This window comes from Nannizzia gypsea, genomic scaffold (assembly GCF_000150975.2).
Source record: "Nannizzia gypsea CBS 118893 supercont1.5 genomic scaffold, whole genome shotgun sequence".
Classification (NCBI taxonomy): domain Eukaryota; kingdom Fungi; phylum Ascomycota; class Eurotiomycetes; order Onygenales; family Arthrodermataceae; genus Nannizzia; species Nannizzia gypsea.
In genome coordinates this window covers 541,897-567,149 of record NW_003345197.1, presented here as the reverse complement: position 1 = coordinate 567,149, position 25,253 = coordinate 541,897, and the positions used below count along the sequence as shown (strand labels likewise).

Here is a 25,253-nt window from a genome sequence, read left to right as displayed (position 1 = left end):
TTTTAGGCAATCCTTTCCCTATATTACGTGGGTATTAAAAGTCGTAATTTGGATTGTCAGAATGTCAGGTAGTCGATTCCTCGTAGGCCAGAATGAGGCTCATGACAGAGGATGCCTGTTGATGGATTGAAGATGCCTATGCGAGGGTGGAGTGTGAAAGCTGAGTAGTAAAAGAAAAGAAGGTTAGAAAGTTGCGACCGCGAAGTTCGATGCATGTAACACGTGACGTAACTACACGAGGATGTTACGTAAGCAGTTAGTTTCAACATCCGTTGCTGTTGGTGAAATGAACATGGTGAAGCAGGGAGGACAAGGAATATCGCAAAGTGAGGCAGTAAAGATGGCGTCTGAGAAGGCAGTGTTTAGCCCTGCTGATCGAATAAAGGAGTTGAATGAGGTTGATAAGGTATGTGTGAGTGTCTTGTATATAAGCGTATCACTAATCTATGGTCTAGGATGTAGCCCAGATACTCAAGTCCGCAGGGCTTGCGATCCAGTCTCTCACCAACAACGCGTCACAGGCCCCAGAGGACCTGGACACTGGCAGTTCGGTTACAGTTGGAACTCTAGATGCCCGTAAAAAGGCATTCAAGGCCGCCTGCTCTCAGTACTTTGCTCTTGTTTCCTCAGTTGACGTCAAACTACGCCGACAGGTCTATGCGCTAGAGGAAGCCTCAATAATACGTGCAGAGCCTACTATCTCGCTAAAAGCAGGGGATAGCATGGTTTCTGGGGCAGGCACAGTTGCGCAGCCGACGCCAGGAAATGTCAATCCTCTTGAAACAAGCTGGTTGAACAGCCGGAAGGACACAGTCGGAAAAGACAAGGAAGCGGAACTGTGGGCAGAAGCTAGCCGTTTTATGAAAAGTGTTGCCTCTAAAGGAGGAAATGGGTGCCACAATCCCTCTGCGGCTCAAGCCGATGCTGATGGGAAACAGGCTATGGAAGTGGACTGATAATATCTAACAGTTAACCAATATCATATTTCTAAGAACAGGCCCAATACCCACTGGTTCCCAATAATTCAACCTCTCTGATCGAAAGTTCTCGCAAGTTTGTTACTGCCTTGAAGGAAGCGCCTGCCGACTATTGGTAATGCACTCCCACCTAACCGCCACATTCGTGCTCATCTCTCTCCATCGAGACCAGTCACATATCCAACATCAATGCGGCAGATCATCATCTGAAAGGTGGATTGAAACTGCAGCTTTTGATTGCGTGTGGCTAGTGCAGATTACCCAGCTTCAAGCCAGAGGAGAAAAATGACAAGAGCCTTCGAGAAAGTGGCCCTTGTGGCTATGGGAATATAATCCAACCATATCAATAGTCACAGCGCCAAAAGTAACATCTTATAATCATCAAGTTCAACATTTACCATATATTTCGTGTCTATATACAGGAATGGCAAGGTCAGGGCGCTTTCCGCTATCGAAAGTTCAATTCCATGGACTGGTATTTGAATTTTTATTTCATCATTGCATTGATGACGTTGCGGTGAGCAGACTTCTCTTCGTTCGTCTCAGATAGTGGTTGTAAACCTTGAGATTAACAGGTTAGTATTTCAATATTGTAATACCTGGACAGCCATCTGGTTATATACTCACTTCTAAGCTCAGAAACAACATCTTTGGCTTTACCGAAGTAAACCTCCTCTAAGAAAATAATGTCGTTAGCCTATAGATCTGACAAAGGAATGTAAAGATTGCGAATTCATACGTAGCAAATTCCTCATCTTAAATTCCATATCTTCAACTAAACGTCCGATGTTTGCTACATGGCTCTCATCGCCATTCACGGCCATATCGGATTCGATCTGCCTTGTCATATTGCCGCTTAGGTCCATTTCCCCGAGGGTGTCCGAGCCAGTTGATAAGTGGAGGATAACCGTGCTTGTCAGTTTATAATGACACGTCCGTCCACGATCAGTAGCCTCAAAAACATGGATACTATCCCAGGAACCAGAGTTCTTAGAACCAGGAGTGATTCCTGCAACAAGTCAGTTTATGACGAGCACCTTGCGAGGCAAGATGAAATACCTTTTTTCAGTAACACCACGCCAGCAAACCCATCATCAAGGTCCCAAAAGTAAACGCTCCCGACTCCGCCATCATAGTAAAGGTCACGGTAAATATCGAATGCTTTGTTCGTTTCAATTTCCAGTTTTCTCACTCGTTCACTTGGTACTGTTCCGTCTTCAATTGGGGGATCGAATTCGTTACTCCATGGGCTTCTGTAACTATCTCCATCGCGATTGTAGTCGCAAAGCAAGTAGTCACGCTTTGATCGGGGGCATCGTCGGACTTCGAGCGGCTGGTCGACGGATGCCAGAAGATCTTCCGTCAAGTCCGGAACCAGTGTAGTGATGTTATGTAAATTCTCTTTTGTGTTTCGAGGGGATAGACGGCGAAGAAGGTCTCTGTTTTCAAGCACATTATATCAGATCTTTGCACATTTGACGGTCCTGTGTTGATATCCCCTGGCAAGTACGGCGGTGGGAGATGCCCTTCCCATCAAGCGGGGGTGGGGAGCCTAGCGACAGATTGAAGAGCAGGAAAGGGATAAGTGGCTTACAGAGCGCTATCAAACTGTGTATCCGCCATGGTTCTGGAGGGAAAAGAAAGTAGAGAGCCCTGGGTCCCGAGTTGTCATAGGAGTGCGAAGTCTGGAGATGTGATCTCGAGATGGAGGAAGTAAATAAAGATGACGAACCTAGCTGGCCAGGTGCGTGGCAAAGACGACTACAATGCTTAAACTAGCGCTATTTCCACGATGCAAAACGACATTCCAACCACACGACGTAAACAATCAAATGTTGAATCGTTTAATACTATACAAAAGTCATGTTCTCATCAATCTATCTAAATACCAAGGTCTAGGAATCAAGTTATCCAGTGTCTAGAAATCACTAGAAAACCCGCTATAGTCACTAAGGATATTGGCAACATCTTCATTCGTCTCCCCAGCAGGCCTTGCATGCCTTTTCGCCTCGGCAGCGGGCTTTTGAGCGAGGGGATCGCTGCGAGCAAACGATTCTGCGAATAACTGATCAATGTCGGGGAAATCATCATCCGGATTATCCTCAGATGGATATATGTTATCGTTCTTTAGACCGAATGAGCCAGAGGCTTGGGTACACATTAATGAGAGCCCGCGTTCAGATTGACCGTCCTGCTCTGCGGTGTTCTGCTGGCCAGGAATTATAGTAATGATACCAGCACTTGGTTTATCAATAGAACAATTTTGATCATGACCAGGACCAGCATCGGAAATAGGTGAGGGCACTTTCTCGTCAGGTTTCCAGTCATTAAAGTTAGGAGGAAGGTAGTGTTCATATTTTTCACCGCAATCAGAACCGAATTCCGACATTTCACGGACTGCCTTTGTTAGGCGGTGGGTCAGATTCGCATGTGGCACATCTACAGTTGGCCGACAAAACCTTTGGAGAGTTGGATAAACGTCAAGTCGGGGGAAACGCATGATCTGCGGTGACGTTCCGGCCACAGTCTGGAAGTTCCGCCTCAGTTCTAGGGTCTGATCCGGTGTAAGGGTAACATCATTCAATGGCGGGAGCTCTGCAAGCTCTGGGCTTGGTTCTCGATATTTAGGTGAAGCCTTTCGCTTCTTAGGTTTCTTATCAACACCTGTCAGAGTTAGGGCATTTGTAAATCCTGTTTGAACCCCGTCGGGCATATGAAACTTCTTTGGTGGCTTCTTCGGTATGCGGCCACGCTTTGTAGGCACTGGTAGTTCAGCCTGGGAATTCTCTATGGGTATTTCAATGCGTTTCTCATCTACACGCGGCTGGATATCACGGGGTATAATGCGAGGAGATCTGTCCTCATGAAATGCAAAGTGAGATCCAGAAGCAATGATTTGTTGCATCTTCTCGTAATTATCCTTTGCCCTGAAGTATTTTTCTTCCTCTTTACCTTCCATAAGCAGGAGGACAACCTTGCCCATACGCTTTCTTCCAGTTCTCCCCATTCTTTGCAACATACGAATGGGTGATGCCGAAGAATCGTAACATATGATAAGATCAACTTCTCCAATATCAAGACCTTCCTCTCCAATAGAAGTAGCAACGATAGTGTTGTACGTTCCCTCTTTAAACTTCTTTATGATTTCAAGTTGTTTCTTCTGGTCCATGCCTTCGGAGCCTTTAGCACTTGCCTGACCTACAAAAACATGTGGAAGAATTATCGGCGCGTGTTTTTTAAGCACTCGGACAATTTCCTCTGCACTGTCACGGAAATGGCTAAACACCATCACTCGTGTCTTTGGCGAGTCGGCCCCATGGCTGTTGGTATCAGCATCCAAAAAGTGGTTCAAAATCACACGTTTGAGGTATTCCAATTTTGGGTGGCCAATGAAATCTTCATCAGTCATTTTTGACCTTAGTGTAGTCATCATGGATTTAAAATTCATGTCATCCATGATCTGTTTCCCATATTTCCCTCCTTTTCCTTGGCTTCCATCCGTGGGGCCATCACGAAATGATACCAGGTTACGATAAAATGGCCCAACACCATGATATTTGAGAAGTTCAGTGGCATGAGCCAGGCTAGCCAGGACTGTGAAGATGGAATTTACCATTCCCTTTAGGCCCCAGGAGGCATTTCTGCCGCCAGGAGACATCATCCACTTTTTCCTTGCTTCAGTCAGCCCAAAAGGGGTGAGAGACATTGGATCTTCTCCCCAGTATGCATTTAAACTATGAAGTTTCTCAACAACAGGTTTCAAAGCTTTTGAAAATTGTTCCATGCAAAGTTTCATATCATCAGAGTTGGAAAAAGAAACGGTCTCCACGTTTTTAGCATGTACATATTCGCGGATATCCAGGGAATTTTCAGTACGAATTTCGACTCTCGAAATATTCAAACCGTCGATTACTTCCTGGACAGTGTCCACAGTTGAACCCGGAGTAGCGGTTAGTGCCAGGACCCTGAAACTGGTATTAAACCGTTGTATAAACTTGACAACCTCAACGTATACGTAGGCACCTGTGGCACGATGCGCTTCATCTACCACCAAAAGCACGACTCGCTTTGGGTCGGCAATGCCAGTCTTAAGATCATTGATAAGAGTCTGAGGAGTCATGAAAAAAACGCGTTTTGATTGCCATTCCGTCGCTCTTAAGCCAGGTGGCACATTGCCTGTAAGCATTGTGGTTTGGGACCGAGGAATGCCAACAATATTAAAGCATGCATCGACTTGCTGCGAAACTAGCGGCTTAGTTGGGGCAACAAACACAATTTGAGCGTCTTTCGTCCATCGAAACCAGTTGAGCATCACAGTTGCGGCAATGAAGGTCTTTCCAAGACCGGTGGGTAGAGCAACGAGAAGATTATGGAACAGGCCACGGTGAGAGATATTATACTGATAATCACGCTTTCTGCCCAAATTCATTGGGTACGTCCATGTCTCTAGAGCTTCCGGGTTGAGGACATGATGTGTCGGAGGCTCGCTTTGACTGGCCAGAGGCCAGTTCCTGGAGATGGCCGGTTGTGACGGGGATTGGTTGCTTGCAATCCCGCCAAATAGTGTGGTCTGTCGAAAGCTCTGTTGTTGGGAATTTGTTTGTCTTCTTTGTGACGTTTGGACTCCAGTCTGGGATTGGGTAGTAAGGAGCCCATTAGTGGCTGTCCGTCTGGGAGAGGATATGGGAGAAGATCCAAACACGTCAGGGATATCGTCCGGGTCAAAATCCAAGTCTAGCGTAGTCAGGTTCGAACCATTGCCAGCCGCGGATGGTAAAGAGGGAACATCAGCTTTTGTTGGTAAAGGTTTATTGGCAATTCGATTCCCTAGTTTTGTCCCACGAGCCGAATTTTCCTCTCGTAGCGATTTAAGGGATTCGCGTACGGCAGCCTTAATATCATCATCAGAGACTTCACCCTCTGGCTGACAGCTAACTCCTTCATTTGAGTTTGGTTGAGAGGGAAGTATGGGAGGAGCAAGAGAAGGTGTAGCTGGAACTCGTCTCGATGGGCTCAGATAGTGTTGCCGTGGTTGGGGCTTTTTCCATCGCGGGCCACGGATCCTTGACGGACTCGACGATGGCTGTGTCAACTGGGTAACAAAGACTGGTTCCTGGTCTGTATAATATTTCGGTTGATATACTTTTAAATTACTTGTCTGCAGCTGTGAAGTTTCCCCTCGCGTTTTCAGAATTCGTGCCTTTTGAGGCGGTAACCCATCATCTGATCCATCTTCCGAATCTTCTTCCGTTTCATTAACTGATCCTATATCAATTCCATCGTCATCGTCCACACTATCCTCCCCCGCCTCCTCTTCCTCCACCTCCTCGGCCTGGCTACTTATGCCCGTGGGAATGGAGGCGGGAGGGATATAGACGCGTCGTCGTTTTGCCGGCCGCGGACTCTCAGAAAGGAGCGAAGGATCTGTATCCAAACAGGAAGGTTCATCGGGTTCTGACAAAACTGTAACCATTGCTATTCGACATGATAGTGCAGTTTAACGGGTGCCTTCGTCGGATGCTGAATTTATCAAGCGTCAAAAATGTTCGCGTCATAGCAATAAACGCGAACACACGTGATGTTCAGCTGGTCCGCGGTTAACTTGTGATTCAAAGCGCTTAACTGGCCAATGAACGCCCAGGAACTGCAGGCTGAATATGAACATCCAACTTTTGGCGATTCCTTTTCTATGTACTTCAATTAGGCGAACTAACGTGTTATGGTATGTACTAATAATGCTCTATAATTTCCAATGTAATAAACACATTGACTTTCTTACAAAGCACACATATGATACTCCGTGTGGTACATTATTCTATGCAAGTTCAACAGAAACCAGTATTGTCAGGCCAATGTAAGAACTCCACCGTAAACCGTGCGTCCATTCGCTAGCAACGCATTATAGCCCTTCTTTTGCGAGCATGTCTAATTCCGATTAGTTACTGCACCAAACCTCGATAGTCCACAACCAGGGCCCACCAACGATAACTTACCCGCAATATCAAGGTAAAATGCCACAGCATTAAACCTATTATTCACCAGAGATCGGTTATCCACTGATATCCCATATGTGGTACCATGTGACTCACTTCTTTTTATTACCGGTCAACTCTGCAGCAAACCATTTGAGGCGATTTGTCCAGTTGATCAAGTCAATGTGACTGACCCCAACCAGCGTACCCTTGTAGCACCCCCATTTGCTACTTGTGACGCTCACGAGGCCATCATTGGGGCCTTCTTCGTTGTCTAATATTCTCCGTGATTGGCTAAATACCGACCAGGTGTCGGGGGAGAGTGCGGCTCCATACGAATAATACCTATGTTCATATCAGCAATGCGGCATTCAACAGAAATTAGTGCCACGCTGGCTCTCACTTGACATTATCCACATTCACAACGTCAGGGTTGAATGTTTGGGCGAGATATTTCCGGGTGAGTTGCTTGAATGCTCCATTTTCCAGCCCAAGGCAGCCAAGTAAAAAATAAGCCTGGGAAATGCGCTCCTCTATTACCAGTAAGCTGTTGTCTATCGGGGTAGATTAGTTATTACGGACCTCCTAGCCATTCAAGAGTAAAGTCGGCCACAGCAGAGCCTAGAGAAATTGGTTAAGTACTCGTTATAAATGTGGGTCAGAGAGGAGAACATGCACGAACCTCGATGGGGAGTGGCTATGGTTGTCAACGAAACGACTTCGAACGTCGTTGGTAGTAGTTTACTGATCATGTACCTAGCATCTAGCCCGCTTCATGTGAACTTCTTAGTTTAACTTGGACAGTATGTTGTAAAAGCCTGTCGTTGACATCATACCCCTAATTAAGGTAAGCCGAGTTTCCTCAATTATATATTAGAAGAACATACCATGCTATGCCTGTGTATCGATTTAGTTGGTACTGTGAATAAGACGATGGATCTGACGGGTAGCATGACTCACGCAATAATGTTAACCTTTCTGCCTTGCGCCCGGCTTTCAATTCCCCGTAACAGCTCCCGTGCACGCTGTTTAATGGAAGCGGACGGAGAAACAGGGGCGGTAATGACCTCCACACCGTTAATAGAGTAGGCATCCTTGATCCCCCTCCAATAATGTATTGCTGGTAAGGCTCGTTTTGCGATTCGAAGTTCGTCAAATCCGAGAAGGCCGTGGGCTAATACTATAGGATGCTTTGGTTTCACTGCCTCGGGCGAAATAAGGCATCAGTGCAGCATCTACCAGTCAGGAGTCTGGGGTTTGTGATTCATCATGCCTTAGGGGGGTATAATTTCTTTTGGGCACTTACAGTATGAGTCCCGGATATTAGCATATTCGTCTTCAATGAGGTGGCCAAGTCCCGCAAGACGGCGATCCAGCAATCGACTTTTGCTGCCTGAGCTAAAGAAGGTGAATTGGCGGGATTGCTGGGCCCGTAATAAATAGAATAACGGCTTGTGTGCTTTGGTACACAATTGATGGACTCTTGGTCTTGCTACTTTCATGGCTTCTACCAATGGAGGTGACGATGGCTGATCAGTCTCGGGTACGATGAAGCCACCAGCAAGAAGTGAAACATGGACAACACTTTAAGCCAAAATCCTCGATCAAGACATGGAGTTGAATAAAAAGTAACAAAGTATGCTTATTGCCTTGGATGAAGTGGGAAATATTTAACCTGCTAACTGATATATATATATATATATATATAAATAAGCAAGCCGAAGGTTTTCATGTGACGCATGTAACTCTCGGACTAGCTGCTAGAACCAGCAAAAGCCAAGCTGTGTATTAAGGCTGTAAAACTATCTATTTCTCTATTCACAGCTACATGCAAATTGCACAAAACCGCATCCCTAAATATCTTCATGCCTACCACAAACGATTATGAAATTCCTTGAGCTTTCAACAACCAGCACATAATTACCACAGTATATAAAAGCATGAAGAACGAATGACCCGAACAAGAACCTCAAGCCTCAACTGAGCCGTTAAACATTAAACAAGTCAGTGAGCGTAGTCTAAGCTTTCTTAGCTATCTTCTCTGGGACCTGGGGTTTGACGTCTAGGACGGTCTTGATGAGGTCCTCGACGATCTTGTTGCCCTTCTCTTTCCCGGATTTCTGAATTTCAACGAGCTGGGCTTCTGCATCCTTGTTTGCATCACTTTCAGCTTTCTGGTTTCCGCTCGAGTGCTATAGAGAGAGACAAACAATATCAGCATAGTCCATTTAGCTCGCCGCATCAACATCTACCACCCCCAACATGAAACAAGGATTTACCTCAGCTTCGAATTTCCGGAACTCCTCTTCTTTTTGTTTCTTGTAGTCTTCGATCTCCTTCTGTGCTTCCGACTTGGCGTCCTTTATGCGTTTTGTGCGGTCTTAAGTAGATAGAGCGTTAGGGAGCCTGTTGCAGGTTACAAGATGGGGAGTGATGACGGTTTAACTGACATTCTCTAGCTAGATGAGAAGTTAGCGGAAGTTACAAGTTGATTGGATGAATCTAGCGGGAGACATACCATTCTGAACTATCTTATGAGCTTCCCTTTCCGCCTATCCATGTTAAATTAGCTGGGTTGTCCCTAGAGTATATGGTGGGCAGGCAATCATACATCGAGGAGGGTCTGGATTCCCGCGGAGTTTTGTGCAGCCTGGAACACCCATTGTCAGTTTCTGTATCCAGTTCTCGGTAACATCCATCAACAAGCTCTCTTACCATGTTGTGTCTCGTTGGTCCTGTCGTGCTGAAGTAGAATGGTCCTGGGGTTGCCGTCAATGACGACGGGACTCGCCCTTCCCGCTTTAAAGCCACCCTCAGCGGCGCCCGGGCCAAGTAATAATCACGTGACTGATTCAAGGTTCCCTAACGGGAAAAACCTGAGCTTCTTCCTGCGACCTGCAACGAAGGCGACGACGATAAACCAAGCTCCTTTGCCCCTTTCAACGATCTCCGCCTCCAAGCCTTCAGCGTCCTTCAGCTTCCTCTGGTGTTACGGGACCCTGGGAAAGAAGAAGAACCATGTCTCGAGCTTCGAAGGTTACGCTTGGAGTCACTTCCCTCGTCACAGCGGGCATTGTCTACTTCGTCCACTGGTCACAGGAATCGGAACGATTGGTAAGAAAGGCGTTATTATACGAGGCTTTGAAGCCTGAAGAGGCGGCTAACTTCTCTCCGATAGGCAATGCATGCTGGCGTTGAGCGAGATATGGAACAGCAGCGAATTAAACGAGAACGGCAGGCCGATTTTGAGATGCAGAGACGCCTTGAGGAGGAATACAAGAAGCTTCAAACCGTCTCAGACAGTGTCCCACCACTTGGTCTAGCCGGGAATAAAGGCGCGAACCAGCAGACATAGGATTCCAGCAAGCTAGGTCCTCTCCGGACCATCCTTCCGGTACATTGAGATATACAACAAGAGATGAAAAGAAATGAAAAAGCTGGCTCTTCCCGGTCCTTCGAGCTGGACTTCGTCGGACAACGTCTGCGCATCTCAGATGGATTGCTAACTGGTCGAGTTGCCGGGCAAGCATTGATTTACTCTCTGGACTCGTTCCCAATCACTCGCAAAAGCCACATTACCTACGATTTGGCGCACGGTTGACACGATTTCCGCCCACTGACATCTACAATCACCCACTACACAGTGATGCTAGGACAGTAACTCCTAGCCGACATCTCATCTCCACTTAGACCTTGTATACATAGAATTAGAGACCCAGGCCACATTAACGACCTCACTACTCAATAATGATCATCAAGAACGGGTACATACCCGGCACCCAGATCTTCCCTGGAATATAAACGACTTTGCTGGCTCACATTTAAGTCACATTTCAAGTCATATTTATATACTCCGTATGGGACTCGATTTTCAGGCACCCCTTTTTTCTCGCATGGCATGGGTGACCAACAATCACAATACGAGACACGGAGTAAACAAATATTGCTCACATCGCTGCAGACAAGGTTGAACTGCGCCTATCAATACCAAATATCGGTATCTATCTGCTTGATTTAGCTCTAATATTGAGTACTGATAGACGTAGAACGCTGCGCCAATAACTATCAGTCCGCGAGTAAGCTCTCGTGGATAGGGATGGATGGTCGAGGAGACGCGGCATACTCTGTGTATAAAGCGCCTTCTATAGCTAGTGACTGCACTAATATTGACGCAGATCACTCGAGTCTCCTTTTCGCCCGGCATAACTTTCGACACGAAGCTCGACGACCTTACTGGTCCTTTGCGCGTTGTCCCGAGGGCCTTTCCCCGCCACCACTATTAATTCCATTATTGATTTGCACCTGACACCAAACAACCCCGGCCCCGACACCGACGTCCGCAAAAGAGGAAAAAGTCGACCGGCGTGGACGTGGAAGCAAGAAACATCAACAACACGACCCTACTAGCGACGCCCGGGAAGCGAGGAGAACCGGTATCTTGTCTCTGTCCAGGTGTGACTGACTCTCCTACGAGCTTCTCCACCTCGTCCGCCCTTGCGTACGGCTAGCTCCTTCGCGACATGCTGGTAGGCCGAGGGCTCAGCTTCGCCCCTTATACGAAGAGCCTTGCCTGATTTTCATGAACGTTCCCGCGTTCCAAGATGTCTGCGTCGAAATTAGAATGTTGTTGTGGGAGGGGTGATTGTGCGTATCTTGAGCATAATTCAGCTGCTCTGGCGGAGTTGGAACGGGATGTGGAAACTGCTGCACGGCTTGGTCAGGTACGCATGCAGGCTGCCTTGCTGGCCCATGTTGGACGAATCATTTTTGGCCACTCAGACTATATATCAACCCTACCCTCCTCTGACGTCTGAATATTTAGATATTAGTGTCATCCCTGCTAACCTCTTTTTACTCCTGGCGTGGTTCTATATAGGCTCTACTTAACCGTCATGAATCCTACAAAGTCGAAGCTGAGAGCACCCGAGACCGGATGACCGCAGAGATGGAGAAACTGCAAACGAGCAAGAAAGAGACAGAAGCTGAAAATGCACGGATAGTAGAAGAGAACCGTGGCCTACTTGACCAGCTGGAAAAGTTGAACCAGCTCCTTATCGAATCGGACGCGCAGGTTAGGACGTTGACTACAACGTTACAGAGTACCCAGCTGGAAGTCAGACGTTTGTCATCTTCTACCAAACGTGTTGAGCAGCTAGAGGAACAACTGCTTGAGCTGGAGAACGAGCAAGCTAAGCTGGAGGACACTCTCATCCTGACCCAGGAAAGCGAGAGTGCGGCAATCCAGCGATGGAGGAAAGCCGAGTGTGCGCTCGGTGATCTACATGATCAAGTTGATCGGATCGAAAGGGAGGCCAGGAAGGAGCGTGAGAGGCATGTCGAGCTTGTCGGAAGGCTAGAAAGACGACGGATGGTCGAAAGAGAGCTGGATACAGCTGCTGGTCGAATTAAAGGCGCTGCGGCTACTGCATCACTATCGCGGAACGGAAACGGAACGAACGTGGTATCTCATTTCGTGCGGGACATATTGAAGGATAACGCAAATCTCCAGCAATGTGTTACCGAGTTGAAAGAGATGCTTCATAACTCAAATGAGGACGTCAAATATCTACGCGAGCAACTTCTACTTAACCAGCCCCTTGACACCAGTACTGGCGAGGAGCATACCTACGGCAACCTTGTCCCCCTCAGTGAGGAACTCGAAGAGGACAAGATACCAGATCAAATGCCACAGGAAATCCATGTTCATCATCACTTCCATAATCAAATCGTAACACCAAGAAAGGAAAAGGCGATCCCCATACATCGACGCCAGCGGAAAAGACGGCCTGTCTTGCCTCCAACTCTCCATGAAAATCCCTCCCGGGCACCTCCAATGTCACAGGCCATGCACAGGCCCACCAATTCAGCGTCGTCCGTTGCTAGCGCCTTTTCCCAAGCTTCATCTTCGCTCCCAGGACCAGGGTCTGCCCTGTCCTCGATACCCAGCTCACCGCTTTCAGGTTATAGATCGTCGTCTATCTTTGACCGCCATGATTCGGGCTTTGAATCTTCGCGTCCCACTAGTCCGGAGAGCGTAATATTTTCGCCCCCACTATACAGCAAACAGAGCCATCGTCCGAGACTTTCGGACGCCTCATTCCGTTCCATTAACGAAACCGATGAGCTCGACAGGACTGCATCTTCTTTTCCATCAGCTGAAGAAGTAACTAGCTCACAGCCTGATAAAGACGAGAACCAGCCGCTCGGCTGTAATAGAGCGGAAAACGGTACTGTTGAGGAAATACCCAACTCACATCAAGAGTATGACGGCGAAAATATATGCTCATCGAAGTGTGATGATTCAGCGAATGGTCCTGGCGATGAAGTGGCATATGACCTCAACTCATCCATCCAGCCACTAGATGACACTGCAGAAGTCCATACTAGCACCCCGATTCAGTCACCAAAACTTTCTCGCCAACTTCATCGCTCCAATTCCCACGAGAGCCTTTTGTCTATCTCTGGCATGGATTTACACACCACAAGCAAACACCCTGCCTTGGCTTTACGAGGCGCCCCTAGTTTCTTCCCAAGGCCTCCAAAGCGCGTCTCGAACACCAGCATAATGTGGCCATCCCCCTCACCAATAATCTCGAAGACGAATGCAGTCGTACCCAAGGCATCTTTGACCGGGGAGCAGACTTCGGTTTCCTTACTATACTCAGTTGTATCGTCCAACACGAGAGGAAACCTTCGTGCTGTATCCGACAGTGCCTCCCAAATCCACAGCGATACCGCTTCCACCATTTCAGCTTTGTCAGATTCTACCATCCCCTCGAAAGCCGGAGTACCTGCTCGAAATATTGGCATCAGAAAGCGCATGGGCACCTGGGTACGAGGAAAGTGGTCCATAAACGCAGTGGACGAACCAGACAGCATTGTTTCCTCGCTGCCGACAGGGTCTTTGGTAGCAAGACCGCCGGGGGTTAATCAGAGCGGCCCTATTCTTGGCCTACGTCCTCCTCCGCCCGCGCCAGTATCACTTCATCCGGAAAACCTCAATCACGACCTACTTCAAGAGACTCTACTTGAGGAGTAAGACACGCTACATCTTTTCTCTCAATAATTTCCCCTTCGTTTCCTCTTACACTGTTTAATATTTGTTCATATATACATACGTCGCACGTTCCCTGTTTTTCCAGCTGGAGTCATTTGCTTTTTCAGTCATCTGTTTTCATTTATCCCTGAACATTTGATTACATACAGCTCGCTATAGATGTTTCGTTTGTTGCATGATGATACCCTGGAGTCCTCTCGTTTCGGTCCGTCGTTTAATGTCCCCTGTTCAGTGTATTGTTTTATAAATTGTATAGTGGGTGGGCGCTGAGGTCTGTTTTTGAAGATGTACACATAGCTCTGTAGAACAGACGCGCTTGTCTTAATATTAATGATAGTAATTTGCTTGCATTGCACCTTGTATTAATGGGATGAAGTCCAGTCAAACGAGAAATCAAAGCGCGCTTAGTAATAACCTTATTTAGACGCTGTCCGGCCCCTGCGTCACCACCCAAAGTGGGGCTTTCTTGCAGAAAGAACATCAAAGTCTTTCCTTCTGCCGAGACGTGTGAATAGCAACCTCAACCCCTGAGCGTTTCTGACTGCAGTTCACTACAGATACCCATATGATAATATACTTCTATTTCTTAAACGCCCCAACGGATCCTCCGGCTCACGAAATACTAGTTTCGGCACCGAGTAGGACCGCTATTTGGTCTATGACGTAGTTACTCGAAGTCAAAAATATTTTCCCATATACCAGCTGTTGCCCCTGTGGTTCACCTGTCGCATCAACACGCAGCACGCGCACACCGTTGGATATACCCTATTCAATAAAGACACCAATACCGTTAAGAAATGCTATCAAAGGATATGGAAGAGGAGTGCTTGGCCCAGGAAATTGGCGGAGCCGCTACTACTCGTAGAACAGAGCTATCCACAAACGACAAGTTCTTCCACTATTTCCAAGAGGAAGTGGCTAGTACGTCAACCAGACAGTGTTTTCTTGGTATTCGTCATCATCAGTGAACTAACTTTCTCGTTAATACAGGGATTGGAGAAAGAATCAGCAGCCTTCACACCACACCTACGGTAGCGGGTGAACAAGTCAGCGCTGCTGATTATTGCTTGGCGGACATTTCACGGCTGTCGGATGAAGTCAAAAATGCATCCACTTACATACCAAGTTATGACCAACGGGTATACGCAGTGGTATGTTGATTTTTTATCCGAGTCAATACGTTATCTTCACGCTAGAGCTAATGCAACAATATAATACAATAGGCTATAAAGTCTCTTCAGGAGAAATTCGCAGATGCAAAAGAGGCGATTGCTCCTCGTAAACGATTTGCATTCAAGCGATCCCGTCAAAATACTCCTATCAAGAACACGACTGATGAAATAATGCAAGATATTGTCTCAGCGCCTTCGACACCGGCTCCGAACACTGGTCCGGAGCCAAATACACAAACCACCCAAGCTGAGCCCAAAAGCAGTAATACTAACATGGAGCCTGATGCAGCTATGGCAGTAGATGGAGGGGACGAAGGAAAACAGGCAGAAGAGGAAGCAGCAAAAGAAGGAGAAGAGCAGCAGCAAGAAGAAAAGGAGGAGGAGGAGGAGCAACCGGCAAATGCACCCGTGATATCATACAACCAGATCCAAGACTCATATATCATCCTACCTGACTCTGCTCCAGTTCAAAACATCTCGCTCTCGCTGCAGGGCATTCAGCAGTCCGTCATCGACATGTCCTCGATCCCCGAAACAGGCCGTTCGTTCTCTACCTGTCTACTGCGCGACGCATGCGACAGTCTACTGATATGCGGCAAAGTCGACGGGCCAGCATACATCAGTGACGTTATTGATTCCGTGGTGGTGGTAACATGCCATCAATTCCGAATGCACCAGTGCAGTAATGTAATTGTTTACTTGAGCTGTGCTACAAATCCGATCATCGAGGGGTGCATGGATATAAAATTCAGTCCGCTACCAGAGGCGTTCGTGAGTATTGTCCGCTCGGTGCGTTACTGTTTCTTTTTTTCTTCCTATTCCACACTCTACTTTTCTGCTGAGTTGTGTATATTGTGTTTGGGCTATGTGTGCTAATAGAGACAGTCTGGGCAGAATGGGAAGAAGGCTGATAAATGGTCTTCTGTGGAGGATTTCAATTGGTTGAGGCCCGAGCCTAGTCCGAACTGGAGCGTGTTGAAAGATGAGTATACGGTTGATAACCGTGTATGGGGGCGCATCTTGGGGGATAAGCAGAGAATGATGCTGCGAAGGGTTCTGGAGGTGACGGGAGTGACTAGGCTTATTAATTAGGTTGGGTCCGTGGGTTGGATGTACCCCATAGAGTTGGTGATCATGCATTGAATGGTGTTATAGCTGGGAAGGAAGGGACTGGCAAGGCATAGATTTGGTATGTTTTTGTCAATTGAAGCTGAAACTGTAGAATCAATGTCTATGGCTAATGCGCACGTAATGAAGTAACTTTAATGAAAAGAAAAAGAAGCGGAAAAGAGGGATAATTATTTCCGTGTCGGTCGTAAATCGACTGTTTCAAAATCTAGACCTTTTGCTTCAAAGACATGTCCTGGCCGCAAGGCATCCGTGTATATATTTGTCTCGTCATGGGGATGGAACAAGCCAGGCCGAGTACAGTTCAACACCGACTTCAAGCCCGGCGGATCCGTCAGTCGGAAAACACCCCAGCTTGGCTCGTGACTGGGCGCACAGACAATGGCGATACTCTCTGATAGCATTACTTGGTATCCGGACTGGGTATGCAGGTCTCTTGAGCTCATGAAACATGTCTGTGAGGGGTGAGTGTGGATCCATCCTAGAACCATGAGGTCTTCTGCCTCGCAGTATTCAAATATAGCAGCCTCATTGAGCATTTCGCATGTATCTGGGGTGGATTCCTGCTCGGGGATGATGAGCCGTGATATGAAGAATGCGTTTGATATGAGGGTTCCTGCCAAGATGCCGCATGTTTCCAAGTTCGAGGTAGTGTTGGGGCCAGCGAGGGAGAGGAATTCGGTGCGCAGGTCGGGAGAGATGAAGATTGTGCGGAGAGGCGTGCCATTTTCGAGGTAGGACGATGGTTTGAAGGTGAATGTTGAGGGGTGGAGGACGTCCTTGTCCTCGCCCGGAGTGGGAGGTTGTTTAGAGGGTAGCTTGGGAGGAGAAGAGATAAGCGTACGGGTATTGGAGCGGGAGTGGGTGGGGGTACGTGACGGCGAGGAAGTGGCTGAGCCTGTTCTGGGAGGTAAAGGGGGTACCTTGCTTGGTAGTGGAGGGAGGAGAGAGGTAGTTGATGCAGTGGTGGAGGAGGATGTGATGTCTGGGTCGGGTATCTTTGCGGGTATGGCTGGTGCCTTTCCTGGGACTGGCGGTGCCTGTTCAACCTTTGGAGGCCGGATGGGAGAGTGAGAGCGGGTATGGTGGTGTTGATAGCTCTGTCTAGGGATAGAAGGATATCTGTATCCTGAGAGATGCTGCTCTAATGGCATAAGAGTAGGTGATCTCGACTTCGAAGTGGAAGATGTGGAAGTAGTAGTAGTGGTGGTGGTGGTGGACTTTGAGTGGCCGCTGCTGAGCATGGACCTGACCTCTTGGAGCCTCCTTGCGAGCACATCTCCTTCCATCTTGGCGGTATTAGTGGCAGTGGTGTTGGTGGTGTTTGTAGTACTGATGCTGGCCACCGAACTGGCATATGGGGACCGCCGAGCATCTCCACGCGCAAAGGCTCTGCGCCTAAACTCACTCTGAGCCAGTCTGACGGCAAAGTCTCTGTTTTCAGCAGCCTGCAGTGCCTCCGGCCGTCCAGCAAGCGCTGGATCTTGCACTGTGGTTGCACTCCGAACGGTGGCATCTAGATCGGAGAAAGAAGCGGTTGCCGTGTTATTATCTTCCATTGAAGTAGTGGTAGTGTCAGCAGCATGCTTATCGCTCTGGCTACGCTGCTGAAGCTCCTGGTAGCGGTCGTATAGCCTGCGTATCCGGGGCTTGAGGATCTCTAGCTTGTTGAGTGATGCCTGGACCTCCTTCTTTGCGGCGGCGAGCCCTTGCTTGTTCTTTGGGTCTTGGGCGTCAGGGTGGGCAGTGAGATTGATGAGGACGAGCTGGGCATGCCTGAAGAGAAGGAGGTAGGCCTGCTGGTCATTGCCTTCTTGTTCGTATATGCGAGCCTGTTGGTGATTCTACAGTTAGCAGTGGTGAAGTGAGGGCGGGGAGTGACGATGGGGTGAGTACCTCCTTGACGAGCAGGCCGGCGGAACGAAGCCAGTAGCGGAGAGGCACCTGGGGATCAAACTCATACTGCCCGGCCTGCCGAGCTATCTGCTCGACGGTGAGAGGAGGCAGCATCGTGACTGTCTCTGCCTCTGTCTATCACTGTGTCTGTCACTGTTTCTGGTGGATGTGGAGGTGGTGGTTTGAGGCTGTGGGGGTTGATGTTAGCGGTAGTGGTGGTAGTAGTGGTCTCGCCAGGTCAGGGCGCAGTAAGCTGTAGAAAGAGAAGGACGAGAAGAGGGAAGCCGTGTGCCATCCTCAGCATCAGCCTGTCGTCTTCCATCCTGCGACTCTTTCTTCTTATCTTCTTCCTCTTCTGCTTTTCATGTCTGCCTGGCTATTTTTATTATCTTCATCTTCATCCTCATCTTCGTCCTTTTTCTTCTTTTCTTTTTCTTCTTGACGTCGTTGGAAGGTTACGTAAAAGCAGCGAGGATATGTTTATCTAAGCCTTAGTGCGGCATGACAAAATTACGAAAAGGGAAAAGGCGAAGACGACGACGACGAAGTTGATATAGAAAAGACGAAGAGAAGAAGAAGACGATGATGGCTGCTGTCTACTGCCTACTGCCTACTGTCTACTCTCTACTATCTACTGCCTGTGTGTCTATTGCCTACAGCCTGCTCCTCGTCTTCCGTCTCGCTTGTTATGGGGAAGAGCCAATGAGCAAGGTCCAGTTTGTGGTAACTTTCTAACCGGCCAGTTGAACTTACCAGCAAAAAAAAAAAGAAGCAGGAAAAAGCAAAGAAGACGGAAAAAAGAAGGAAAAGGAAAAAAAGAAGCAAAAAACGAAGAGACGTGAGTGGCGAGACGAGTCGATGACGAGAAGGAGGACAGAGGACGAGGAGGGAAAAGGGCACTCACTATCAAGCAGAGATAGTTTTTTAAGGGGGAGGGAGCAGGGACCAGCGGATGGACCGGATGAAAGCATGAAAGGAGTTGTTCGAACTGCTGCTTAAGCTAACGAGGTATATCTGGGGGAGAGCAGCATAACTCGTCTCGTCTGTCTTGGTTATGTATCCTTCGGAGAGGGTGGTCTGTTACTGGTCAATGGGACAGCAGTGGAGGATGGGATGGGTGATCTTGCGCGGGTTGATGTACATTAGCTGACGCTAAGTAGTCATGAAGTAGTTGTATAGGGCATATGAGGAAGAAGAAAAGGACGATGACAGGGGGCGGACGTGGCATGCAGGAGGACTTGGAAGGCTGACTGTGACTGATATACGGAGTAGGAGCAGAGAAGTGGAAGAGCAGGCAGAGCAGGCAGAGCAGACAGAGACGGTAAAATAGAGAGTAAGTACTAGGAGTCAGTAGAGTACCTACGTAAGACCAGACAGTAAGAGCAAGCAGTAGAAGAAGCAGCAGAAGAAGCAGCAGAAGAAGCAGCAGAAGAAGCAGCAGAAGAAGCAGCAGAAGAAGCAGCAGAAGAAGCAGCAGAAGAAGCAGCAGAAGAAGCAGCAGAAGAAGCAGCAGAAGAAGCAGCAGAAGCAGCAGAAGCAGCAGGCAGTAGGTTCCTGTATAAAAGAGTAAGATAGTAAGAGCAAGAGGAAGTAAGGAAGAGTCTCTTCTCTTGCTGTGTTACTACTTGGCGTCTCCCGGCTCTTCTCCTACTCTTCCTCTTCTACTCTAACTCTCCTTCTTCCTCTTCCTCTTCCTCTTCCTCTCTTCTTCTCTTCTCATCTGCTTCCCTGATGTCTACCTGACTAAGAAGAAGAAAAGAAGAAGAAAAGAAAGCTGCTCCATCCCCCGAACCCCCCAAAAGGGACCCAGCAGAAAATCCGCCTTAAGTTAGTTTTTAGTGTTAGTTAAACCCAGACAGACACAAGACACACCAAAAAGATCTCGCTTTCTTCCTCGTCTTCTTCCTCCTACTTACATCTACACTTCTTGTTCTTCTTTTCTTACTTGCTTCCGGCTTCCTCTCTGCCTCCTGCTTGCATCTGCTGCTCACGGTGGATGCATCCCTCACGGCCATAGGTTGCGCCTGAGGCTGCTCCTCCGTCTCGCCGTCGCTCATCTATTTAACTTAACTTCTGGGAAATCCCATGGCGGCTGCTGCTGCCCAGCACCGCGGACGAGATCGAGATACCAGCAGCACCAACACCAACACCACAACCACCAACTCCACCAACACCGCAACAACAACATCACCAGCACCAGCAGCCACGACTCCTGCTACTGCTGCTGCTAATACGACCACTGCAGCCATGGCCGCGGCAGCAGCAGACAGGTCGAGGGAGAAGGACGGCAGGGACAGGGACCGAGACGTGGGCGAGGCCGTTTCTTCAGAGACCGCGTCCAGTGCCACCACTCCTGCTCCCGCTCCCGCTCCCGCTCCCTACAGCACTCGCTCGCGAAACAGGCCCCGTATCAACTACGCTGAAGACACAGAGCTGGATGCTGAGCTCGAACAGCCGCCGCCGCCTGCTTCAGCTGCTTCTACGGGCACTATCACTGCTGCGTCTGCCACGACAAAGGGCACCCCGGGCCGCAAACCAAGAGACAGAGACGCCGCGGCTCAGACTTCTTCTTCCTCCAGCAACACTCGCATCGCCTCGCCGGCCTCCAACAGCGAGAGACCGCCGGGCATGAGCACGCGCAGAGCTGCAGCGGCCGCAGCTAACAACGGCGCCGCTGCTTCGAGAGACAGAAACAGCGATGGCCATGGCCATGCGGCTACCACCACGACCACCACCACTACCACAGCTTCCGCTTCGGCCATTCCAGGCACTTCGACCTTCTCCGCAAACCCCAACACCGTCGTCGTCTCGTCGAAGAAGAGGAAACAGCCCGGCGCCAGCACTACAGTGCAGAATGTCGTGCCAGCAAACGGTGCCGGACACCCCAGCAAGCGGTTCATTGCCGCCGGTTCGCGCAATTCAGAAGAAGCCGCTACCACCTCCATGATGACCTTTCGCTCCTCGCGAGCCATGCTCAGAAATGGCAAGCTAAAAGCAGACGACGGCACCCTCCTCGCCCCGAACGGTACGTCCTTTTTTCTTTTCTTTTTTCCTCCCTTCCTTCGCTCTTTTTCTCTTTATTTTATTTTATTTTTTTTATTTGATGAGTACTAACAGATTAGACCACGTATATTTGATATGTGAACCCCCGGGGGAGCCATATTACCTCGCGCGGATCATGGAGTTTCTCCCATCAAAGGACAACCCATCAGGCCCCATTGAGAGTGTCCGCGTAAACTGGTACTACAGGCCCCGTGACATCCAGCGCAAGACAAACGACCTCCGAGTCGTATTTGCCTCTATGCACTCGGATGCCTGCCCTCTCACTTCTTTACGCGGAAAATGCACCATCAAGCACCGCACTGAAATCGCAAACTGGGACCAGTACATGAAGGCAAAAGACTGCTTCTGGTTCGAGCGCATGTATGACCGCTACATACATCGGTACTATGACGTTATTCCCACCAGCAATGTCATCAATGTGCCCCAGCATGTCAAGCAGGTTCTCGACGAGCGATGGAAGTACGTCTTGGTCGAGATTGGCCGCAGAAAGGAGCTTACCAGTGCCGTCAAGACATGCAAAAAGTGCCAACAATACGCCGCAAAGTAGGTTTTTTCCCCTTACAATTTATATATATACATTAAATATGTATTAAACATGCATGTATATGTTATGCTAATGTCTGTAGTAATGACTCGGTGGACTGCGCGGTGTGCCATAATACATACCACATGCTATGTGTCCGGCCGGTGCTGCAAAAGAAACCAGCCAGAGGATTCGCTTGGGCATGTGGCCCGTGCAGCAGAGCTCAGGAAAAGAAGCTCGAGGCCAGGAACACTCCCATTGTGGGCGAGTCGCGCACAAACAACGACACAGAACCTGAGATAGTCGAAGAGGAAGAAGAGGAGCATCCGCCTGCCGATGCAGAAACAGCGGCAGCCACCCAGCGGAGTAGCCCGGCAAACGAGCAGCAACTGCAACAACACGCGCTCAAACCAGCGACAGCAGAGCAGATCGCCCAGGCTAAACTGTGGCAGTTTCGCTACTTGGGCATCCATTGCCGCGTGGAAGATGCGCTTGATTACGACGATCGCATATACCCGCGTGCTAGCTCTCGTTTGGGCAGCCGGCACCAGGCTAACGTCGTGCCATGGTATGGTCACCCGGTCGAGTACTTCAAACCCGTAGAGACAAAGCGGAAGTATGTCCGGTCGGGGCCTAAAAAGGAGGTCAAGTTGTCCAAGGAAGCCCTGGCCGCACAGGAGGCAGACCGTGCCGAGCGAGCGTCACGCCCAAAGTGGGTACAGGAGGTACCCCCTGGTTATATCGCCCGTGGCGAAGACGAGCCCGTTACCGTGGACGGGAAGAAGTTTCATACCGCGGAGTTACAGTTTAAGATGCCGGACGCTTCACAGCTCTCCTCCGCTAGGGGGGAGGATGATGCGCCTGGCTCGCATCTCTCGCTCGAAGAGAGGGAAAAATTCATCGACGAGTACATGGTCAAGGCCAAGGAAGTGGCCGCCACCAAGGGGATTCCGGAATACTCCACAAACTATCTCGACAAGGCCCTGGCGCTGCTGTACGAAGAGAACTTTAATGTCGAGCCTGCTCTCACCCGACTTAAAGCAGTGCATAAATACAACGACCTCAAAGAACCATACCTCAAACCTGAGGAGGTCAAGCTTTTCGAAGCCGGAGTAGCCAAGTACGGCTCCGAGTTGAGGAGTATCACCAAACATGTCGGCACCGTCAAGCATCGCCATATCGTGCGGTTTTACTACATGTGGAAGAAGACCCCCAAGGGCCGTCAGATATGGGGTAACTACGAGGACAGAAAGGGCAAGAAACTCGCTAAGAAGGCTGACAGCGCTGCAAAGCTGCTAGACGACGTTGCGGACGACCACGACGATTCCGCATTCGACAATGACAAGGCCACGGAGAAACGCAGGGGTTTTACCTGTAAATTCTGCAATACCCGCTCTTCTAAGCGCTGGAGACGAGCTCCTGCCGTCCCGCCTGGCTTTACAATACCGTCCGAACAGTCCGGAAAGCGCGAGAAGGGCAACAGACTAACCGTCTCTCTCTGTCAGCGTTGCGCGGTCCTTTGGCGAAAGTATGGAATTCACTGGGAAGATCCTGATGAGATCGCGAAGCGTATCTCGCAAGGTGGAAATAAGTCGTGGCGTCGGAAGTATGACGAGGGTTTATTGTCTCAGCTTCTGACCACTTCCGAGTCGGATGTGAGGATCAACCAGACCACGGCCACTATAGCGACTTCGATTGGTGTACATGTCACTACGGAAGTGGTCAAGGAGCCTCCAAGTAATCCGCCTGAGCCACAGCAACAACAGACTCAACACCAACACCAGCAGCCAGCGAAGAAGAAGACCAAGACAACTGATAAAGATGGAAACGCCGGTAATGCAATCATGGCCGATGCGCCTCCGCCAGCTCCTACTCCGCAACAGCAACAACAACAGCAGCAGCAGCAGCAGACGTCGTCCAGGAAGAGAGCTGCCGAGAAGGTTGTGCAGGAAGCTCCTCCGCCTCTGGTCCCAGAACCGCCTCGACCCAAAGTCCTGCCTTGCGCTGTGTGCAAGAAGATGGAGCCCATGGGCGACCAGCACCTATCCTGTCGAGACTGCCGCCTGACCGTCCACAGAGACTGTTACGGAATCGACTCTTCCCGCCCAGCAGCAAAATGGATATGCGACATGTGCGCCAACGACAGAAACCCAACTGTTTCCACATCATACGAATGCGTTCTCTGTCCTATCACCGAGACACAGCATGAACTGATGGAGCCGCCCAAAACATCCCACAAGAAAAAGAGCGAGCGAGAACGTGAAAAGGAGCGCCTCGAGCGCGAAATGGTCAACGAAGCTATCAAGCTTTATCGTCAACGCCAAGAAGCAGCAGGCAAGCCGATGGGACCCCGAGAACCTCTCAAGCGCACCGCAGGTAACAACTGGGTACATGTAATCTGCGCCATATGGCTCCCCGAAATCAAATTCGGCAGTGCCAAAGACCTCGAGCCGGCTGAGGGGATCGAGTCGATACCACAGGAAAGCTTCAAAGACCGATGTAAGATATGCAAATCCGAGAATGGCGCTTGTGTTTCGTGTCGGGCTTCGACGTGTAATGCGCGGTTTCATGTTGGGTGTGCGCATCAGGCAGGGTATAATATGGGATTCGACATTACGCCGGTGAAAAGTACTAGGAAAGACGTTGTTTCAACTGCGACCATGGGCGAGGAAACAGGTGTTGTTGTGCCAGTGATATGGTGTCCGCACCATAATGTGCAAACTATAGTGCATGAGATGGGTGAATCAAAGAGTTCGACGGATGGAAATGCCCTGCAGATATATGCTAGGACCTTCAAGCAGGCTGATCTTACGCTTACGGGCACGGCAAGGAAGGCTGCGTATGTCCAGCACTCTTCGCCATCGGGTGCTGGTAAGCGTACCTCTGCGGCTGCGGCTGCGGCGACGAATGGTGTTGGACCAAGTACGGCGACGACGGCAAGTCAGGGACAGGGGCAGCATCAGCAGGATGAAGTCAATGGTACCGGGGATGGTGAGCAGGGCAGTGCTGGACATGGGAAGGACGACGTTCCGAAGAAATGCTTCAGGTGTCAGTCCGTGGCTAGCCCGAAGTGGTGGCGTCGTGCACAACCGCATCAACAGCCGCATCAACAGCAGCCCGTCAACGGTATGGGACCACTGGATCTAATACGATGGCCTAATTCGATGCATCACGCCAATGATACAAATGGTGATATACCCGAGCGCGTCGTCTACGAGTGTCATAAATGCCATCTAAAGAAACACCATACACCGCCGGCTCTTACGCCTGTGCTTGCACCGCTCCCACCAGTCTCCTATGGCCCATCCGACCGCGATCGAGAAATGTGTCCGGCTCGACTCCCTGAGTTCCATAGAAATGGCTATGCTTCCTCTCCTCACGCTCAACCCGTTCAAGCGCATGGCCCTGTCATGTTCCTCCTCTTGTGCCCTGACTCACCCCACGAGCTCCCGAATGCGCCTGACC

The 25,253-nt window shown here is 49.3% G+C and overlaps 11 protein-coding genes across 11 annotated transcripts; 6 read left to right on the top strand and 5 right to left on the bottom strand.

The window, feature by feature from the left end:
* Window positions 1–292: 292 nt before the first annotated feature.
* Window positions 293–956, top strand: MGYG_06054 (hypothetical protein; the record flags this gene model as incomplete). The annotated part of the gene is made up of 2 exons (XM_003171462.1): window positions 293–406; window positions 456–956. The coding sequence occupies 2 exons, from the start codon at window positions 293–295 to the stop codon at window positions 954–956; spliced, it is 615 nt and encodes a 204-aa protein (XP_003171510.1).
* A 508-nt stretch (window positions 957–1,464) lies between these two features.
* On the bottom strand, window positions 1,465–2,600 carry MGYG_06053 (F-actin-capping protein subunit beta; the record flags this gene model as incomplete). Its single annotated transcript, XM_003171461.1, has 5 exons — window positions 1,465–1,538; window positions 1,605–1,652; window positions 1,717–1,986; window positions 2,037–2,416; window positions 2,572–2,600. 5 exons carry the CDS (start codon window positions 2,598–2,600, stop codon window positions 1,465–1,467), a joined length of 801 nt encoding a protein of 266 aa, XP_003171509.1.
* Window positions 2,601–2,895: 295 nt separating this feature from the next.
* MGYG_06052 (helicase domain-containing protein) lies at window positions 2,896–6,450 on the bottom strand (the record flags this gene model as incomplete). Its single annotated transcript, XM_003171460.1, has 1 exon — window positions 2,896–6,450. The coding sequence occupies one exon, from the start codon at window positions 6,448–6,450 to the stop codon at window positions 2,896–2,898; it is 3,555 nt and encodes a 1,184-aa protein (XP_003171508.1).
* A 415-nt stretch (window positions 6,451–6,865) lies between these two features.
* On the bottom strand, window positions 6,866–8,451 carry MGYG_06051 (hypothetical protein; the record flags this gene model as incomplete). The annotated part of the gene is made up of 8 exons (XM_003171459.1): window positions 6,866–6,902; window positions 6,971–7,005; window positions 7,067–7,294; window positions 7,353–7,503; window positions 7,632–7,705; window positions 7,746–7,787; window positions 7,910–8,150; window positions 8,256–8,451. The coding sequence occupies 8 exons, from the start codon at window positions 8,449–8,451 to the stop codon at window positions 6,877–6,879; spliced, it is 993 nt and encodes a 330-aa protein (XP_003171507.1). The 3' UTR covers window positions 6,866–6,876.
* Window positions 8,452–8,967: 516 nt separating this feature from the next.
* On the bottom strand, window positions 8,968–9,667 carry MGYG_06050 (vacuolar ATPase; the record flags this gene model as incomplete). The annotated part of the gene is made up of 5 exons (XM_003171458.1): window positions 8,968–9,141; window positions 9,229–9,329; window positions 9,468–9,501; window positions 9,561–9,599; window positions 9,665–9,667. 5 exons carry the CDS (start codon window positions 9,665–9,667, stop codon window positions 8,968–8,970), a joined length of 351 nt encoding a protein of 116 aa, XP_003171506.1.
* Window positions 9,668–9,967: 300 nt separating this feature from the next.
* Window positions 9,968–10,304, top strand: MGYG_06049 (hypothetical protein; the record flags this gene model as incomplete). Its single annotated transcript, XM_003171457.1, has 2 exons — window positions 9,968–10,063; window positions 10,128–10,304. 2 exons carry the CDS (start codon window positions 9,968–9,970, stop codon window positions 10,302–10,304), a joined length of 273 nt encoding a protein of 90 aa, XP_003171505.1.
* A 1,246-nt stretch (window positions 10,305–11,550) lies between these two features.
* Window positions 11,551–13,988, top strand: MGYG_06048 (hypothetical protein; the record flags this gene model as incomplete). Its single annotated transcript, XM_003171456.1, has 2 exons — window positions 11,551–11,670; window positions 11,826–13,988. 2 exons carry the CDS (start codon window positions 11,551–11,553, stop codon window positions 13,986–13,988), a joined length of 2,283 nt encoding a protein of 760 aa, XP_003171504.1.
* An 815-nt stretch (window positions 13,989–14,803) lies between these two features.
* On the top strand, window positions 14,804–16,270 carry MGYG_06047 (hypothetical protein; the record flags this gene model as incomplete). The annotated part of the gene is made up of 4 exons (XM_003171455.1): window positions 14,804–14,927; window positions 14,997–15,157; window positions 15,230–15,949; window positions 16,058–16,270. 4 exons carry the CDS (start codon window positions 14,804–14,806, stop codon window positions 16,268–16,270), a joined length of 1,218 nt encoding a protein of 405 aa, XP_003171503.1.
* A 206-nt stretch (window positions 16,271–16,476) lies between these two features.
* Window positions 16,477–18,316, bottom strand: MGYG_06046 (STAM-binding protein; the record flags this gene model as incomplete). The annotated part of the gene is made up of 2 exons (XM_003171454.1): window positions 16,477–18,138; window positions 18,203–18,316. 2 exons carry the CDS (start codon window positions 18,314–18,316, stop codon window positions 16,477–16,479), a joined length of 1,776 nt encoding a protein of 591 aa, XP_003171502.1.
* Window positions 18,317–19,364: 1,048 nt separating this feature from the next.
* MGYG_09109 (hypothetical protein) lies at window positions 19,365–19,772 on the top strand (the record flags this gene model as incomplete). Its single annotated transcript, XM_003171453.1, is given in 3 exon segments — window positions 19,365–19,369; window positions 19,382–19,523; window positions 19,596–19,772. 3 exon segments carry the CDS (start codon window positions 19,365–19,367, stop codon window positions 19,770–19,772), a joined length of 324 nt encoding a protein of 107 aa, XP_003171501.1.
* A 515-nt stretch (window positions 19,773–20,287) lies between these two features.
* On the top strand, window positions 20,288–25,212 carry MGYG_06045 (hypothetical protein; the record flags this gene model as incomplete). Its single annotated transcript, XM_003171452.1, has 3 exons — window positions 20,288–21,227; window positions 21,325–21,808; window positions 21,892–25,212. Coding segments are annotated over 3 exons (4,745 nt in total), but the record flags the coding sequence as incomplete, so codon positions are not given.
* Between the last annotated feature and the right edge of the window lie 41 nt (window positions 25,213–25,253).